At 32.0% G+C, this 20,765-nt stretch overlaps 2 protein-coding genes across 3 annotated transcripts; both read left to right on the top strand.

Moving 5' to 3' along the window:
• Window positions 1-3,405: 3,405 nt before the first annotated feature.
• LOC129312330 (uncharacterized) lies at window positions 3,406-7,518 on the top strand. 2 transcript variants are annotated; one of them, XR_008593532.1, is made up of 5 exons: window positions 3,406-3,997; window positions 4,779-4,905; window positions 5,009-5,232; window positions 5,938-6,479; window positions 7,472-7,518. XR_008593532.1 is itself a non-coding variant. In XM_054954880.1 (3 exons), the coding sequence occupies exons 1-3, from the start codon at window positions 3,430-3,432 to the stop codon at window positions 5,028-5,030; spliced, it is 717 nt and encodes a 238-aa protein (XP_054810855.1). In that variant the 5' UTR covers window positions 3,406-3,429; the 3' UTR covers window positions 5,031-5,325. The 2 variants fall into 2 exon arrangements, 1 of the variants encoding a protein (XP_054810855.1); XM_054954880.1 differs by lacking the exons at window positions 5,938-6,479; window positions 7,472-7,518 and having other exon boundaries at window positions 5,009-5,325.
• LOC129313900 (ankyrin repeat-containing protein NPR4-like) lies at window positions 6,366-7,952 on the top strand. The gene is made up of 2 exons (XM_054957294.1): window positions 6,366-6,468; window positions 7,534-7,952. The coding sequence occupies exons 1-2, from the start codon at window positions 6,366-6,368 to the stop codon at window positions 7,950-7,952; spliced, it is 522 nt and encodes a 173-aa protein (XP_054813269.1).
• Window positions 7,953-20,765: the final 12,813 nt, after the last annotated feature.

Here is a 20,765-nt window from a genome sequence, read left to right as displayed (position 1 = left end):
TATATTTATAAACTATATTGGTGCACATGTATAAGCATTAAAAATATTATTTAGAAAATGACCAAGTAATATGTATCCATGTTATGAATATAAAAATTATAAAATAGGCATTCATATTATAGATGTGTTATATCTCATAATTATTTTTTTAAATTTTTATGTTGTAAATTATTATTCCCTCCATTTAAAAATATAAGATATTTTTAATTGAATCTCACCCCTTGATAAAGTAATTATTTGTCTTTAAATTAACATTATCTTTTTATATTTATCTCTATATAATAGGATATTTCACTCTAAAATAAATATAAAGTAATTATTCAATAAGGGTACTTTAAAAAAAGGCAATGATTACATTTAAAAATATTAAAAATATCTTGTATTTTTAAATATTTAATTTTTTAAAAATATTTTATATTTTTAAATGAATGGAGTATATATCAATTAATCTTCACTCATTATTGTTTATTATTTTAAATAATTTTTTATTTATATTTTTAGTATTGTCAATTCTTTCTTTCTTTTTCACTTAAAATAGTACAATCTACTGAATCATGATTTAACTATGGTTCGACGATTGATCAACACCAGCTATTGATTGCTGGTGGCTAACCACCATTGCCAATATTTGTCAATCAATATTAGTCATCATATTCTTTGTCTACCAACCACTACCGAGAGTCACTATTGTGAGCTATTTTAGTCATTGCCAATGTACTCTCTTCGGTCCTATATAAAAGATATTTTTAAAAAAATTTATTTTATGTTTAAATATAAAGGATGACATGATATTTTGAATAATGAAATGATTTTATCCTTATGTTAGAAAATAAAATAGATTATTAATTATATATTTTTCCTACTACTATCATGATATTAATTATGATATTGTTAAGGATAAAACTCAAAAATCATTGTGTTTTTATGTGAGTTCAACTAAATAATAAATATTTATTAATATGTAAGATTCTGTTAAAAATATCTCATATATAGGGATGGGGGGAGTAATTACCATTGATGATTACCATGACCCACCTAGATCAACATAAAATTCTCAATCATTATGTAAAATACCTTCTAAAAATCTTATTTGGTTTAAAATATAAGACATTTTATTATTTTTATATTTATTTTTTAATTATATTCTTACTTCATTTATTACTTTTTTAAAAAATTATATATTAGAATTGTAATTCTTATTATCAAGACTCTTATATAAATATATAATAAAAATATAAATGAAGGGATGTGAATGTTTTAAAAATTTAAAATTTTAACTAACATGATTCATAAACTTTAAATTAATTAGTCAACTATATATGACTTATTTTGTCATTTTAGTGAGAGTATTAATCATGGCTAACAACTCCCACCACCGAAATCTGGTCCCATCAAAGCCCTTGGACGTATCAGTCAACTGATAGGGGTGACTGATAAGAAATGATGGCAAGAAGTGGCCAATGGTGGTCAATGGTAGTGAATGACAACAATGGCATGGGGCAATGAAGGCGCAATGGCCAATAATGATTAATACATTAAATTAGTGCGAAACTAATAATAAAATTTCTTTAAATTATATAAATAATAATTTAATTTTTTAAAATGTTATAATTTTACTAAAAATTTTAAAAATTTTGTTTTCATTAATAAATTTATATTAATAACCAAATTGCCCTTAATAAAAATAAAATAATCATAAGCTTTGTTTAAATAATCATAATTTTTATTTTTCTATTTGCAATAATGCAACCAAAAATCACAAATTGAAATGTGAAATTCCTGATATTGTTACAAGTGTTGAAAATAATAAGTAATGATAATAAGTTTTATGGAAAAAACACAACTTTTTTTCTTACATTAGCAATAATGTAATAGCAAATCACAATTTCGTATGGCAAGTCCCTGATATTACTATAAGTGTTGAAAACAACAAGTAATGATCATAAGTTTTGTCTAAATAATTACAACTTTGTTTTTTATATTCACAATAATACAATAGCAAATTACAAATTTGCTGTCAGGTTCCTGATATTGCTACAAGAAATTTATATAAATTTATTAATGATAAAAAAGCTTTTAGGAATTTTAATTAAATTATAACATTTTGAGAGATTAAATTATTATTTATATAATTCAGAAGAATTTTATTGTCATTTTTTCAAATGTATTTTGAAATGAATATAATCAAACATATATTTTTCTCTTATTTTATTTTAAAAACAAACTTTTAAAAATTAATTTATAAAATAATTTTTAAAATTTAAAAACAGTAACAACAAGCCTTAATACTTTTAATGGTTAGTTGGATCCCCCCCCCCCCCCCCCCCCCGATACGTCCAAGAGCTTTGAAACTTTGACCATTACCAATACCTATCTTACTTTTATCACATTTGAGCTAACCTAAAGCACTACGGTTTTGGGTGAATGACAGCATAAACGCAAAAGTTCAAAATAATGACATTTAAATTCCAACAAAATTCTCTGAAAAACACTCCCCTAATTTTATTTATAAGTCAGGGAGAGTATTTATTTTGATCATATTTATAAAACACCTTAATAATTATTATATTTATTTTTACCATTTTACTTCTATTAAATATATGAGAAGCTCATTAAATACTAGATTATTTCATTTTAAAGTAAGTATATTTAATAGAGAGAAAGTTAAAAACTTATTAATTTTTTAGACAAAGTTAATAAAGTTTAAAGTTTTCATTGGTTTGATGAAAATACTAAAAGTGACTTATAAATAAGATTTGAGGAAGTAAATTACAAATATCAATTTAGAAAATTATAAATATAAATCGAATTACAATTTGAGAGTTATATTTAAAATTTAAATATCTTATTTAAAATTAAACTTTTTAAATTTATAATTATTTATATCGATATTTGTGTGTTAGGTTTTTAAAAAAAATTATCTGAACTTAACTATAATTAATCTAGTCTCTTATAATTTGCCCCTCTCTTTCTCTTTCCACCTTTGTGTATGCAAAAGCACCTATACTTTCAAAAGAATATTGCAAAAGGTTTAAACAAGCTAGCCTACTCCAAATGATTATGCATAATTATATAAAGTGATTGTTAATTGATTTATATTTATTAAAAACATTGGTTAAAAATCTTAACTTTCTAAAAATTTTCATATCTTTTCAATCATACCATTAAATGTAATAAATATGATATTTAACTTATTCAAAACAATATCATTAATTACTTAATAAAATAAGGGTGTAATTAAAAAAATATAACTAACATTTGATATTCTATATTTTGGGTTAAGTAAACCTTATAAAAAATGAATTATCTTGTAATGGGATGGCAGCTGGGAGTGTATGTGTATGGTGGATATATAACCCAGCAAACCAGTAGACAGAGAAACTGGTGAAGACTCTGCAAGTTTTGAGTAAGAGAGAAATAGAGAAGGCTATGGATTTGGGTAGTGATGTAGAGAAGAAGATTAAGTTTGACCCTAAAATGGAAACGCCACAAGAATATGCTTTATACTGCAACTGGGTTTCCTTCAAGATCTTCTTCCATAAAGACCCCAAAGCCCTCATCCAGACCTTCGATCTCGCCGGAAATACTGCCATCCACGTCTCCACCCGGTCCGACGACCCCGACCTCATCCGACAACTCCTCGACATGCTTCCTGACGACGGGGATCGCCGGCAAGCGCTGAGGATGGGGAATGCTCACAACAACACGCTTCTTCATCAGGTCATTTTCTGCAACAATCTAAAGATGGTCGAAACCGTGCTCAACTCCGAGATGGACAAGAAGCTAAAGAAGACTAATGATGATGAAGATGATCTATTGGAGCTGCTGAACGACCTCGGTGAAACGCCGCTGTATAGGGCCGCCAAGTGCGGACGGCTGAGGATGTTGAAGCACATGGCCGGATTAGTGGATGATATGAAGAAGCATTTTCACAGGCGACAGCCAAAACTAGACATCACTTCCATTCTTCACATCGCTATAATTGGCCAACATTTTGGTATGAGCTTTTGTTTATGCTCCCTGTAGGATCTTAGGTAAGACAACATAAAAGTTAGGTCGATTACTAAAAAAAATAAAATAAAATGTAATTGATTAAAAAAATAAAAGTAAAAATAAGATGATAAAAAAGAATAGTGAATTACGCTCATAAAAAAAGGGGGCAATTTAATTCATAGTGTTGAGAATCATGATTCATAAAATTTTTAGAGAGTGATAATTCTCACGTTTATAATTTATATTAATGAGTTTTATCATGCTTACCATAAGGGAAATGATGATTTAGTTCATTTTTATATTATTTTTTTAATATATTTCATTCCATTCCTTTCTACTAACCAAACATGAAGTTATATTTTGGAGAATAGCTTACCATACTCAAATCTGAGGTGTATTTTTTAAAAAATTCATGAAAAAATAAATTAAAAAATAAATGAGGGTTGAGATTTTTTTAACCCATATGAAAATGAGTTGAACCCCACCTAACACACATTTCTTGAACCCATATAACCTAGATTGGCTCATATTTCTAATTCTCCTCGTCTGTAGTATAATGCTACAGTTATCTCTAACATTCAACCTTTTAATTATATTTTCCCTTTCTTTTAACATCAGATTCTACTAAAACGAGAGATATTCTGATATTTCAAGGTGAAAACTGCATGTTTTTAGGATATTTTCTTTAAAAAATTATAAAAATAAAAAGCTGCACCAGTTGATCATGGTGAAAATATCAGAAGTGTCTAATTTTGTGTAAGATCTAATGATGAGTGAGGGTGCAGATGTGGCAGTTTGGCTGTCGAAAAAGGAAGGGATAGAGAAAGTAGCGTTCGAGAACGATGGGAACAAATTGACGTGTCTTCAATTGCTTTCCAGAATGCCTTCTGTTTTCCAGAGCTATAATTCCCAGTCTGGTTTCATCCACAGCCTCATTTATGCTTGTACGTATATATATTCTTTAGATTCTTTTAATTTTGTAGTTATTTTATTAATATGTAATTTGGATGTACAGTTCTTCCAGACAAAGGTTATGATGATGAAGATGAAGATAATGGATTTATGAGAGGGAAGGGAGATTTAGAAACTGGAAAAAACAAGCTCAAGAAACAAATCTCATTACGTTCTGGTACGTACATATACCTCGCTACTCATCAACAACTTCTTCATATTGAATGCTATTATATATTGCAGTTTTCTCAAGGATTTGCTACACTCTCTGGAAAATTATCGCCAAAGGTCAGAATCTTCGCTTCCTCATAAATAATAATATAATGATCATTTATCTTGTTCCTGCTATGTAATTAGTAAATTATTATTTATAAAATCATACCCGAGGTCCTTAAATGTCAAAACAAATTTAAAAAAATACCTTTTTATATAATCTGCCGGTAATACAGTTCACTTATATAAATTTTGAAGCTGAGGTGTAAATTAAATACTAATAAATTTATTTATTATAAGTTTTGGAAGATGAATTTAAAATTATACTAATTAAAAACTCATTCTTCAGATATATGTGATCTCAACTCAAATTATAACCAAGCATGATGTGAAATTTATAATTCAATTTCTAATCACATGATTTTTTTACAATTTACTTACGAGATGATAATCAATTATTATTTAGTATTTACATCTTGTTTCACAAGATTTTAAACGACCAAACAGTATTTGGGCCCCTAAAAAAATCAGCAGCATTGTCAATTGATTAAGGACATTTTCGCCGATCTATATATCAGCATCTTATTTTCTTCCTTGTGGCAAAAAAAACCTATGACTCGTGTCATTACTCATTAATAACTTCCAAACGAGGAGCCTAATTGTCATTTCTCCTCAATTCTTAGTGGGGGAAAAGAAGAAGATCAAGGCCTCAAGTGAATTAAGGTTGAAGGACTTGGTCCTTGTTTGTTAAATAACATACTTTTGAAAATATATTTACAGAATGGGATATTGTGAAAGAAATCTGGGAGAGGAAGAAGAAACACAGGTTGGCAGAGTTACTAGCGGACTTCTTAGTAAGCCAGGACAACTCATGGATGGAAACAAAACATGGAGAACCTCCAAACGAGGTTGTCCTGTCAGTGATTCAACCCTCCAATGTCACCGCCACGAAGAAATTAGCCATGCTCGAAAAGACCCACTCGCTCGAGAAACCCATCCCTTGCAAGGATTACACGCCATTGCTGCTAGCAGCGAGCACAGGTATCGTGGAGATCGTCAAGAGGATCATCGAGCTTCATCCAGACGCCATCTCTCACATTAGCCAACACGACGAGCAGAACGTGCTTCACGTCGCCGTCAAGCATCGTCAGAAATAGATCTATAAGCTGTTCAAGAAATATGGAGCTCTCAGATGGTTGGGTTGTCAGATGGCAAATCAAGGTCAGACTCTATTGCACCAGGTTGCGGGGATGGATTATTATGATGGAGGCAATCAGCTTGGTGTTGTGTTTCAACTTCAGGACGAGCTACGTTGGTTCGAAGTAAGTATATATTGCTAATTATTACTGTTTAGTTGTTGGAAAGAAATATATCAAAATAAAATGGCCGGGTTGATAAAACTTAGAATGAATTAAAATAAAATCATGCATGTATTGAGTGAGAGACTAGAGTCATTCAATGATAGAGAGATGAGAAAATAATGATGAATAGATAGATATCGAGAATGGGAATTGGTCACCTTATTCATATCACATTTGTGGGAAAATGGCTTTCTAAACCATTTCAAAATTTCTTTTGGAACCGGTTTAGATAAGGGCGGTTAAGACAGTTTCTCAAGACCGGTTCTGCAACTGGTTTGGAAAAGATTTTTTTAAACCAGTTTAGAAAGTGCACCATAAAATGTAAAAGAAAAATAAAATGACTTTTACAACTAGTGATGGGGCACAAATTGGTTTAGAAAGTCCCCACTTTCTAAATCGATTAAGGTCCACATTAGTTTAGAATGATAAAAAAATATTTCCACCAAAAATTTTATAAATGTTTCAACACCAATCTCCAGGCTAACCAATCTAAAAAAGAGAAAATAATTAATTAAAAAAATGAAAAAGCTTCTTACAACAGAAAGTACTTTCTAGATAGTTACTCTTACTAGTTATTTACAAATATACTACTCTTCTACTTTCTATACCGTCCACCCAAATATTTTATAAACATGTGTGTGTCCATGTGTGATGATAGAATGTAGCTAGGATGCATTGCACATTTTTGACCCAAAATTATAAGACATTGTCCATGTTGGATTTATAATTTTAATTTTAATTTTTTTACATAATATATTCCCTAGTTTAGATTTGACCATGCTGCTAGACATTTCCTTTCCACTATTATTGAATATTTAAGAATTTTATAGAAACAAAAATTAATGTGTAGTTGCGACAATGACTTCGAGATTCTAAGAATGTAACATAAACCAGAAAGCTAACTTTTGTTTTGCAGTTTTTTAGGCTAACTATCATTGAATATGCATATGCAGCGAGTGAAGAGAATAGTACCTTCTCCTTACCAGTTATATTGCAACGGACAATTACTTAACAGTAAGAGAGCTTTTTGATTTAGAGCATTTAGAAATGCTAAAGGAAGCCCAAGAATGGATCAAGGGGACAGCTCAATCCTGCTCCGCCGTGTTAGTCCTTCTCGCCACCATGGTTTTCGCTGCGGCCTACACTGTCCCAGGCGGCACCGACGACAATGGTGTCCCCGTCCTTCTCGACTCTCCACTCTTCCTCTTCTTCACTATCATGGACGTCGTAGGGCTCGCAAGCTCTCTAATCTCAGTGATGATGTTCCTCTCAATCCTTACATCGCCGTTTCAGATGCAAGAGTTCTATAAATCTCTGCCTAGAAAACTCACAATAGGCTTCACGTTATTGTTCATATCGTTGACCACCACGTTGCTGGCTTTCGGGTCAACCATTTTGCTAATGATTAGGATGGAGAACAAGAGATGGAGTTAAAGTTTGATTTGCAGTGCCACGTTCTTCCCTGTGACTCTGTTCGGGTTGACTCAATTTCCAATCATCATGGCCGTCAAGTATAGAATGAAGAGACTAAAGAAGACTATTAAGAAGATGATTCCGAACGATATCATTACCACCATATCCACCAAACCCAAGAAGAAAAGAGTTTATTCAAAATATGCATGAGCATCGATCAAAGGCTCAATTTTGATCTCTAATGCAAGAACATGGTGCTCTAAGGAGAGAGATTGGATGACTGATCAACCTTTGTGTTTTTCTCTGTCTCTACAACATCATACCAACAGTATGGTTCGAAGCATTAATTAGATGTTCAAGTTATTGCATGTTCCTTTAATTTCCATATCCTTGTTTAAGTTGGAGGTGTACTTAAAGTTGCTTTGGGTTTGATTAATTGGTGCAGTTTGTTGCACAAAATCTACTGTATCTATGTATTTTTTTTTTGTATATAACTTGTGCATATATGGTATCATTTCCACGTTGTTTGATGATTATATTTTTCTAATAAAGTGGATTATTTTTGTGTAAATAAATGCCTAAATAATACTCATTCTTGATAATCATATTTCATGTGTTTGTATATTATGTATTGGATACAATTATTTGTTGTGTATTAATACACGAAATCGTTTGTGTATTTGTTTTAATTTCATATTTTATATTGATTGGGAATGAATAAGATGAAAATATTAAGATAGATGTGTGAAAAGATAAATTCCATAATGCTCATATGTGAAAAAAAGTGAACATGGTATCTATTGAGAAGAAAATAATAATCCAAAATCATTTAACATGATTTGGATATTACAAAAAAAGTTGTGAGAGGTTCTTATAAAAAAAGTGAAATAGATAGTTTTGAGTCTGAAAAGAGGGGGTAGAGAAGACAAAAAAAAAAGACGTTTATAAAAATTGTTGAACAATATCTCTTGATTAACAATATTATTTCCAAAGATTTAGTTGCTAATAGAGTATATGTATAAATATCTTGTGCAATTCATGTAATTGACTTCACCTAATAAAATAAGGCTTGTTTTTATTGTATCATTGATTGGGATTAAATGGCGACAAGGGCACGCTGTTACCCTAAGAATAATAGAAACACATCCGGCCATCCTTCCAAATTATCAGAAGATATAATTGGCTTTCTTTAGTGTCTTAATTTAACACAACTTTCATTAAAAAATGAAAAACATTTTTAATCAAATTATACTTGTAATAAATTCAAGTTTTAAAATTTTGATAGTTAAGATGTAGTGTTTTTCTATTATTTTTATCCATTTAATTGAAGTTACTGATATTGTAAATAGTTTCTCGCAACCAATTTTATTGCCATATACATCAAGTTGGATGTACCACGTTCTGAAGGCAACGATGCTAATTAGTTGGATTTTCTTTTTTGCGAGACTAGGGGTGCCCAGCGAATCACTTGACATTTGCATGAATTAATCATAGGAAAAATGGAAAAACAAAAAATATCCCTCAAATATATAAATGACAATTAAATATTATGCAATATGATAATTATTATTTAATTCTTGAAAACTTGTCTGACACTTTGATTTTTAATAAAATGACATATTTTTCTCTAGTAATTATTATGCGTTAGGTGAGAGTTTGTTTTCTCTCCTCGGTGAGAGTAAGGTGAGTTCGTCTTCTCCTTTGTGTGTTGACGATGACACCCACTGTGTCATTGAGAAATTGTTGAGTGTGAAATTTCTCTCCCTCTTGCGAGTGTGTGAGAGCGGCCGGGTGTGTGAGTGTGAGGTCTTCTGTGTGCGTGTATTGCTTGGCTTTTTTTTTTTTTTTCCCCGGAAGCATGGAGGAAGGACAGAGTAACAGGAGGAAGAAAAATAGTAGAGTAATAGTTTTAGAGTTGGAGAAAAAGAAAAAAGAATGGCCTAGAGGATCTCTGGTTGGCAGACTGGAGACCGATAAGAACCTGAATAAAAAGTTGGTTATTTCAATGATTAAGAAAGGGTGGGGCGTTGATGAGGAGGTTGAAGTCCATGATCTACATATTAAGAATGCATTCATTTTTTCAGTTTGAGAAGGAGGTGGATTATAGTACAGTTGTTAGAGGCAGACCTTGGTATATTCAATATGGTTTTTAATGAGGTGGATTTCTCCAAATGCCCATACTGGGTGCAATTTCATGGATTGACACAAGGAGCTTTTGATCACGGTAATGCTATGCGTCTTGGTGAGGCCGTCGGAGAGGTGATGTTGTTTGAGAATCCCATGGTGGAGGGAAGAATGAAGAGATCTTTTATTAGAATTAGAGTCTTGATTGATATTGCAAAACCCTTGATCATTGTTTCTGGGTACCTCAGCCAAATAGGAAGCCAGTCTGGGTGAATGTTCGATATGAACGCTTGCACAATTTGTGTTATCAATGTGGCCAAATTAGACACGATGCAAAGAGCTGTCATGATCTAGGAAGTGATATGGATGAGGATGATAATGAGGAGGAACGGGGTAGTTGGCTTGGTGTTACCCACGTTAGGACTTTAGATGAAGTCGTGGAAGCTTGCAAGGTGGATTTGGTTGAAGCAAAGGCCTTTCGTGACTCACGATCTCAGAACACCGGAGAATGACGGAATGGTGACCAGAAAAATTCTTGCTCTGACCTTGGCAACAGAAAAGACAAAGGTGATAATCGGGGATTTGTCATGATTTTTAGATGTGAGAGGAGTTATGGACAATGTGGTTATAGACGAAATAATGACAGGATTGAGGAGAATATTGTGGGTGATTCTCGTATTGCCAATAATTATGAGAATCCCGTCAAGATACCCTCTTCTCCTTTGGACGCTAAAAACGTAAAATTTGTGGACAATATCACTGCTGGGCCTAGCACTCTGCAGGCCCAATCTTTGACAATTGTTGGTGATAAGAATAGTTGACCATTTGAAGTGGGCTCTAAAATTTGTACGGAGTACACTGTGGAGTTTCCCAGTGAAGAGGAAGACAATAGAAAAGCTCTAATTCCTATTATGGGCCTATCCTCTATGTCAAAAGTAATTTTTGGACTTAATAAAATAGTGTTGAAGTGCCCTTTACCTGAAGAAGACAATCCTAAAAATACGAAACGGAGAAAATTATTCCGTGAGACAGAAAATGCAAGCATGACAGATGAAGCTCAGGCCACCTTAGTTTCTCCTCTGATTCGAAAAAATTGTAGGATTATTAAAAAGGAAATTAGAAGTCACAAGGGTAAGGATGCTACTCCTCGGCCAAGAGATGTTGTTAATGGAGTTTTCTCAAGTGCTGAAGAGGTATGTTTCCTGCCTGGATGGTTTGTCTTTAGGAGCTCGAAAAAATATGAGGTTGATGGTGAAGCTTTTAATGCTGATAGTAGGGATGATCCCGCCACTGGTTCATCATGAAAATCTTATCTTGGAACTATCAGGGGTTAGAGGTTCCCCTGGCGGTAAAAAATCTCAAGGATGAATGCGGGAAAAATAACCCCCAAATTATCTTTCTGATAGAGACAAAAAAAAAAGGAGATATGTTAGTAAGATTAGGAGGAGGTGTGGGTATGATGAAGAATGGGTTGTTAAGCCAAAGGGTAGAAGTAGTAGACTTGCTTTGTGGTGGAGGCATGATCTTGTTATTAATATTCTGTCTTTATCTTCGAACATAATTCATACAAGTATCTCTTCTATCTCATTTGATACCCCCTAGAATGTTTCCTTTATTTATGGTCCCCTGATGAAAAAGAAAGGTGGCAGATATGGGATCCCTTGGTTAGTATGGCTGCTGCTGTTCAGGGGGCTTGGCTCTGTCTAGGCGAGTTTTGATATTATCTCGCACAAAGAAAAAGAAGGAGTAAGGCCTAGAGCGGTCAGGAAAATCTTAACTTCCAAAAGTATATTGCTAATTACTGTTTGATGGATCTGGGGTATAATGGTTCATAGTTTACTTGGTGTAATGGTAGGCAAGGTGATGTCACTATCAAGGAGAGAATTGATCGTGCATTTAGGAATGTGACTCTGTGTGAAGCCTTTCCTAAAACTCAAGTGTTTAATATTGACCCTATGGGGTTGGATCATCACCTCCTCTTGATGGATCTATGCTACAGTGGGGGTAAATATGCTAAATCCTTTACATTTAAAGCTTTATGGACTCTTTACCCTGAATTCTTATAGGTGGTGCAAAGGAGTTGGGCATACTCATAAGAGCAGGTTGAAAATAATTCTTTAGATATATTTGTTGCTAATCTGAACCACTGTAGGTGACATCTTGTTAAGTGGAGTGAACAGACTTTTCTTAATAGTAAGAAACGTATTTTTCAACTTAAAATGCAATTGGCTGCTTGTAAACAGGGAGTTCTTACTGTAGATTCTGTTAAATTGGCCGATGAAATCACCACATAAATTGAGCAGATGATGGATAGGGAAGAATCTTACTGGTGGGAATGGTCTAGGGTCTCATGGTTACAGGCAGGAGATAAAGACACCACTTTCTTCCATTTATCTACTATCATGAGGTGTCAGAGGAACTAAATTCTATGAATTCGGGATGACAATGGCCATTGGCTAAGTACAAACTTGGAGGTTGCCAATTCGTTCTTTGCTTTCTACAATCAGCTGTTTACTGCATCTCCCCCAAGGTAATTTGATGAAGTACTTAGTTTTCTGGATCGGTGTACCAGTGACTCTATTAATAAACAACTTATGGTTCTAGTTATAAAGGCTGACGTGCATAATGCTGTCTTTAGCTTGAGGGCCACTAAAGCACCGGGTCTTGACAGTTTCTCAGGTAAATTTTATCAATCTACATGGAATGAAGTGGGCAATAGTATTTTCTTGCTTGTGAAGAATTTTTTTGATGGCAACATTAATGTCACTGACATCAATGATACAAATATTACACTCATTCCCAAGACTGATAAACCTGATTACGTCTATCATTTTAGACCTATCAGACTTTGCAACTTTTCCTATAAAGTTATATCCAAAATTCTTGCCAATTGAAAAAAAACCTGTCCTTAATATATGCATTTCTCCTTGTTAAGGGGCCTTTATCCTAGGGAGGTGCATTCATGACAACATCATTGTAGCGCATGAGGTGTATCACTATTTGAGAAGGAAACGTAACAACAAGAAGTACAAATTTGCTCTTAAAATGGACATGAGTAAGGCCTATGATAAGGTTGAGTGGGATTTTCTCCATCATGTGTTATTAAAACTTGGTTTCTGTACCATGTGGGTGAATATTATTATGAAGTATGTGGAGTCTGTATCTCCAAATTTGTGTCTCTCAGGTTGTAAAGTTGTTGCTATTAAACCTGGGAGGGGATTGAGGCAAGGAAACCCTCTATCACCATAACTCTTTATCCTTGTCTCAGAAGTTCTCTCAAGTATGATCTAGAAATCCCAAGACTATGGTGTGCTCAAGGGCATTAAACTAAGTGCTCAATGTCCTATGGTAACGCATAGTTTTTTTTGCTGCTGATGCCTTGTTCTTTATGAATGCATTGAAGAGTGATTGTAGAAAACTAAGTAGAATCCTGAAGGTCTGTTGTGAAGCTTCAGGTCAGATTGCCAATTTGGATAAATCTAATATCTTCTTCTCCAAGAATACTCCACATATTGTACGAGAATCTATTTGTGCTATTTTGGGTATTAATTCTACAGATGATTTGAGGAAGTACTTAGGTATTCCGAGTGTGTGGTGGAAAACCAAATAACAAGCTACTGCATATATTTGTGATCGTGTTGCATCCAAAGTAAATGGTTGGAGTTGAAAATTCCTTTCTCATGATGGGAAGGAGGTCTTGATCAAAGCAGTTGTTAATGCTATTCCTACATTTCCAATGCTGTGTTTCAAGTTTTCTATCAAATCATGTGAAGATCTCGATAGTCTCGTATCTAATTTTTGGTGGGATGGAGCTACAACTAGTAATAAGATTTACTGGTTAGCTTGGCAGAAAATGGTTAAACCCAAAACAGAGGGTGGTATGGTTTTCAAAGACTTTATCAATTATAACTTGGCACTTTTGGCCAAAGCAGCGTGGCGCCTTTTACAAACTCCAGATGATTTATGGATTAAAGTGCTCAAAGGAATTTATTTTCCTAAGAATCACTTTCTTGATGCCAAAAAAGGCACCCAAGGCCTCCTAGTGCTGGTCCAACATTATTAATGGCAGAAATTTTTTACAAAAACACTTATGTTGGCATATAGATGATGGAATGATTGCTCAAATTTAGAAAGATAATTGGATCCCTAGCCTTCCTAATATGCGTCTCCATACTGAAGATAGAGAGGTAGCTAAGTCTGAGATGTTGGTGGTGTACCTCATTGAAAATAGGTAATGGAATCTTGCTGCCTTGACCCCCCATACTGATATGGCATCTCTTGCAGCCATCTCACAAATTCCACTTTCATCCATTGCTTCTAGTAACAAGTTGTGCTGGATGGTGGCAAGAAATGGAGTGTATTCTATTAAGCAAGGTTACAACATAGTTGAGGCATCACTCAAGATGACAAATTTTGATCCTAGCCCATCTTTTACTATTACAAATCACAAATGGCATAACTCTGGAAAACTAAAACAATCCCTTGGATTATACATTTCATCTGGAGAGCTCTCTCATGCTATTACTAAGAATGAGGCATTAACATACCGCCATAGATGGCATACAAAAATTTGTCCTATTTGTAAGGATGATGTTGAAACAATTGAGCGTTTGTTCTTTTCTTGTCCTTGGACTAGATATGTGTGGTTTGGGTGTGGGCTATCCCTTAGAATGAACCCTATGGCATGCGCCAATGCTTGCTTATGATCTTAGTAACGCTTTGATTTTGTTTGAAATTGATTGTTTAGTTCTGGCAAACTGTATTCAAAACGGCCACATCACTCTTACAGATTGGGGGTGCATAAGTATCATTGAAGACATCATAACACTAATGGCAACCAACGCTGAGTTCTCTATTTTATTCGCCCCACATGAATGCAATTTTACTGCTGACCTTGTTGCAGCATCCGCTTTCAAGGAGGTGCGTTCGATAGGATGGGTAGTCTCGCCATCACATTCTTTGCCCGTTTTGCTAGCCAAGGATGCCGCTAACTGTGTGGAGTCTTCTAATGTCATTTACTTCTCTGCTGTCTTGGATGGTGGTGGCTGACCTTCACACTTCTTCTGTTATGTGCTTTCCTTGCTGTTGCTTTTCTTGTGCGTTTCTTGTTGGCTGTTTTCCTTGTTTTACTTCAGCCTTTGCGCTGTACTGCTTGTTCTCTTTTGCTGGGTTTCGAATGATAGTATTCTTTTGGCCAAAAATTTTTTTATTGTGCATTGGAAAATGACTATTTAAGTTACTATGACTACTTTGATTGAATTATTGTCTAAAAAGAAATATAAAGTGACCATTTTATTTGTACAAATTTATTTATCAATCAAGTACAATCAAAGTAGTTAGTTTCAAGAAAGAAGTTGTTGTTATTTTCTAGAAGGGGATAATCGTTTTCTAATTCATTTGTAAATCACAAATTTACATAAAAGAAATTGTCATTTTCTATTTTGTTTTAATCAATAGTCCAATTAAAATAGTTATTTCCTTATACATACATATATATATATATATATATATATATAATAGTCACTTATCTTTAATATTTGCACCTGATCGATAAATAAATTTATAGAAAAAGTTTTAGTCAAAGTAGTCATTTTTCAATACAGAATAGTCATTGTGAATAAATATGTTATTTTATCAAAAATTAAAATATCAAACAATTAAATAATTATTATCACATATAGGGTACTTAATTGTCATTTACATATTTTGAGGGTATTTCTTTGTCATTTTTCCTTAATCAATACAGCTTTTAAAAGCAAATCAGACATACACTATTACTTAGCACTGTACAAATGGACTACAAGTCAGCCTGCGAGCCAACCTACATGGGATGGCATTTTGATGAGTTGGGTTAGGTTAACCGGCCATATAAAATAGGTTAAAAAATCTAACCCAATTCATTGACTAGCGGGCTGGCTAACTTGCATGCTAACCCGCAAAACACAGACAAATATTTAAAAAAAAATCTAAAATTTATATGACATAAACTTATATATATATATATATATATTTAAAATTATTCTTTTCGTACTCTAACAAGTGTTAATATCTATAAATATTTACGTACTCTAATAACTCTTTCTTTTATTTTTTTCCTTTTTTATTTTAATATTAATTAAAATGTGTGCGTTTTGTTTTTTATTTTATTAAAATACAATAAATTTATAAGCTATTCTCAAGTTACTCCCTCACTCACAGACACCTATTCAAGTTAAAGAATAATGATATAAATGTAATTTCTCGATTCTTCACAAAATACTTAATATGCCTCATTCTTATTATTCTAATTATTATTACAATTATTTAGACAATAATTGTTCCTTGAGTCTAAATCTGTACATGTTCTCAGCTAGTTAGCTAAAATTATTTTTATATTATATAAAATATGCTTAATAATTCTTTTGACCCCTTCATTTATTAACCTTTACTAAGAGTTAGGCAATTAGCTATATTTATACACATATTTCTTGATCTTAATTATTTTTATATTTCACACTTGGGGTTCATGCAAATCTGAAGTCAAGAAATTCAACTGCTAGCTTTAAATCATGTTCACAATAATTAATCAAATAAAATAATCAATTCAACATATACATAGAATTGATCTAATCAAATGGTCCAAAAAAAAAAAAACAAAGTTAGGAAGCTTAATCCATGTCACAACAGTCTCATGCCTTGGTAAATTTTTTTTTTTAAAAGAAGTGGGCTAGCCCACATACTTTCATGATTCGGGTTAACCCGACCCGTTTTCCAAAATGGGCTCATTTTGCCAACCCAATTCATAAAAAATTGCAGGCTAATGGGCTAGCCCATTGGGATGAGCCCATTTGCTTGGCTCTACTACTACTATTGTATTTTCTGCTTACCATTATTTATAAAATCAAATCTAGATGGTTGAACTGGTGAATTGGCTGCCTAGCTATATGCTCAATTCCATTTTCTAGTTTGATATCAGCTAACCTAGGTTAACCTAAGATAATCCCACCCAACCCCACATGTCAAGCTAGTTGGGCGGGTAAATTTTTTTTAAAAAATTCGAACCCTTAAATCGAGGTCATTTTGGAGTCTAAAAAAAATTAAAAAAAATAAAAAACATAAGCGCAAAATCCTTAGTCTTATCAAGTGCAATCTTGACCCTCAGAGACCTTCACTTCTTGGCCGACCTCTCGTTTCTAGATCCGTCTTCGGTGTGACGTGCTCATCACCTAGAAAAAAAATATGACCCATCCAAATTAATTTGGATGGCTAAATTTGGATCGCGCATATTTTTTCAATTTTAATTTTATATTTATAAAAATAATAATTTATAAATTTTTTTATAAATATATTCATCATCAATCTAAATTTGGGATGCCTGTATGCCTAATCTATGCAGAGTAGGCGCTCTATTCAGCAATACGGGATGCCCTTGCATAACCTCTTGAAGTATTTGTCATACAATCGGTTCTTTTTCCTGAATTTGACTCTTAGCAACTCCTATGTTTGAAACAAAATATTTTTTAATTAGACCGCGAATTACAAATAATTTAATTTAAGTGATTTAATTTAATATTATAATTTTCATAAACTGACTGTTTAGATATATTTTGAACAATTTAAATTTAATATTAAATTTTTATCTGTAAGGTCTAGATTTAAAATTTTTATTTTTAATTTATATTTATTGAAATAAAAAATTAATATTAAATCTGTCTTATCTAGAGTTTATCTAGATAATTAATTTATGAAAATTATAATATTAAATTAAATCACTTAAAGTCTCAAATTAAATCAGCCCTATCCTTATTGATAATGAATATATTTATCAAAAATATTTATAAATTTTTATTTTTAAAAAATATAAAATTAAAATTAAAATTAAAACAGGGGGTGATGAGCACCTCGGTGCTCTGAGCACCGAAGACGGAGCCCTCGTTTCTCTCCTTCCTCCCACCTTCTCAACATTCTTGTCTGCAATCTGCTTCACCTTCGGCAGCTTTGACCTCCTCGGCATTTCATGGGCCTCGACACTCCCTACTTTTCAGTACCTTGCTCGGAATTCCTTCTTCACCATTGCAGGTCTTTAGTTTCTGATTGTGTCCTTGAGCAGTGTTCCTCAATTGTCATCGTCGAGGATCGTCGTCTGTTGTCTCCTTGTCATGGCTTCCTTCTCTGCCTTTATTGTGTGGCTTCTTCTCCGCTTTAGTTCTTCGGTTTCTTCTCCTGTCCTCCTCTTTGTAGTTTTCTTGAAGCTAGTGATTTCTAGTGCGATGTAGTGGGAGCAAAAAAGAAGTGAAGAAGAAACTAGAAATCAATCTCTCTCTCTCTCTCTGTCTCTCTCTCGCATTGAAACTTTGAACAGGGAAGCAAAATGAAAGATTGAAAAGTTACAGGGAAGAGGGACAGACAATTCACGAAACCAGTTTCAGTTTTTGGTGCTCGCATAGATAAACAAGAGAGCTAAATCTGTTTAGTTCTGTGGATGATTTAAATCTAATTTTTATAATTAGATTTACAGTTTTCAAATTGATATTTTTTAAATAAAAAATCATTTTTAAAAAGACTGACAGTTAAGAGATTATTTTTATTTAAACTTCTATATTTATTAAAATAAATATTTTAAAAATAAAAGTAAAAAGATATAAATTTAAACCATCTAAATTAAACCTGAATAATTCAAACACCATAAACTCTCAATGTTCATATTTGTGAAGAGCATTGAAACTTATTCTGACAATTTACATGGTTAAGTTATTGGATGATAAAAAATTAAGTAAATGTTTAGATTAAAAAATTTATAACTGAGGTTAAAATTCAACTGAAGTTAAAAAAAATTAGTGAATATAACATGATTTATGTCTGAATAACTTTTTATCAAAACTGAGTTAAATAAATTAAAATTTGTTTAAAAAAATTGATTTAAAAGTCAGTTGAAATATATAATGATAAAAATAAAAATAATTTTTTTGACTAATTAGTAAGTAAAAAAATAGACTTTAAATTACAATTAATAAGTAAAAAATCTTAATATTTGAAGATTTATAATTAAATGAGAAAATTTTAAATATTTAATTATGAAAAAGATAAAAAATAACTATAATGAGTTTAATAAAATATACCTAGATGTGGAAAATTTATTGAAGGAGTTGACATGGTATTATCAAATACTCACATCATAAATATTTACTCAATAAACTTGATAAACTCATTTGGTTATCAATTTTTTTTTGAATTACTAATAATTAGTAAATACAAATAGTCGAACCAGTAATATAATAATTAAATAAAATAATATTTAAATAAAAAATAGGAAAAAACGGTCCAATTGTTCTAAGTCCTGGGTTTTTAACTGAGTCTTCAAGAACCACCTGATTCAAAGTGAACCAAACCGGATTAATTAGAATAAGTCAAATTGTTGAATCAAATCGTTTTCTTCTTCAAGTGACAGTCCAACCGTCTAAGCTAATCCAAATCTAAAAACATTGCTTCCAAATTCTAATAGAAGAAAATTGATGAACAAAAAAAAAAATCAAAAATTGAAGGAGAAGAAGGACAACACATTAGATACATGTTCGTTGATGATCATCTAATCAAACTAGTTGTGATCGCACCAACGAGAGGTACATATTAGATGGCCACCAACAAACGCATATCCGTGGTTGCTGCATATAGAAGAAGAAGAAGTTCTTCAACTTTTGTTTCAAATTCAAATGAAAAGTGAAAAACCAAAGTTGGGTTTAAATAATAGGCCTTTAATTGTATGAAAAGGGTATATGCTGAGGTTTATTCTCTTGGAAGCACATCGATTCTTCTAAATTCTAGTAGTACTTTGTTTTCACGACTCTTCTTCATTTTAGAATATAAAATAATATAAAATGCAAGGAAGGTTTTGTGGCCTAACTTCGTTGGTCACCTTGTCTGTTTGATGATGTTTGGTTTTCATGGACAAACGAAAAAAAAGTCAAATACTTGCGCCACTTGCCACCTTGCTATATGTGCTTTCCAAAGCAATCAGATTCTCTTTAATTTTTTTTTTTTGGCATGAATTTCATGCATCATATTATCCTTGTCTAATAAAAACATACCACATTAAATAATTATAAATATAAATTAATTCTATCATTAATAATGATAGAGAAAAAAGAAAAAATTAAAAAAATACTTTATTTTAAAAAATCATTAAAATAATGAAACATTAAGATTTATTTAATTAAACTAGTACAATATAGTATGTTTTTATTAAATAAAGCATGAACAACATGGTGTATTGAATTCATGCAAGAATTTTTCTCTGTTTCAAGTAATAAAAAATTGTTCATTTTAAAAAATTGACTATATTTATATTATTTTCATGAAGCATAATTCAAATTATATAAGTTAACATTTTCTTAATTTTTTTTCTTGTAAAAAGATATACATTTTTCTCAACATCAAAGTACTTTTTCTTTCTTTTGGGAAAAAAAGAGCAGTACTTCTTTTTCATATTATATCTACAAGTTTATTTGACTTTAATGATTTGTTAAGGGTTAAAGGCTAATTTTATTTTTAAATTATTTTTTAAGAAGCATATCCTACATTATAAGATGGTACAAAATGATTCATAACCGAGCAATATCCTAATGCCTGCTGATCTGGTAACTTCCATTCTAAAACAAACATCCGTTTGTTAACTGATTGTTTGGCTGAAAAAAGTTGACCAATAGTAGAATACCACATGTGGTCCGCTCACTC

The sequence above is a fragment of the Prosopis cineraria genome, unplaced genomic scaffold (genome assembly GCF_029017545.1).
Source record: "Prosopis cineraria cultivar Desert tree isolate PC_DT_omini unplaced genomic scaffold, ASM2901754v1 PC6, whole genome shotgun sequence".
Lineage (NCBI taxonomy): Eukaryota > Viridiplantae > Streptophyta > Magnoliopsida > Fabales > Fabaceae > Prosopis > Prosopis cineraria.
Note: the sequence above shows the minus strand (reverse complement) of the source record. Positions and strands in the feature narration are given on the sequence as shown.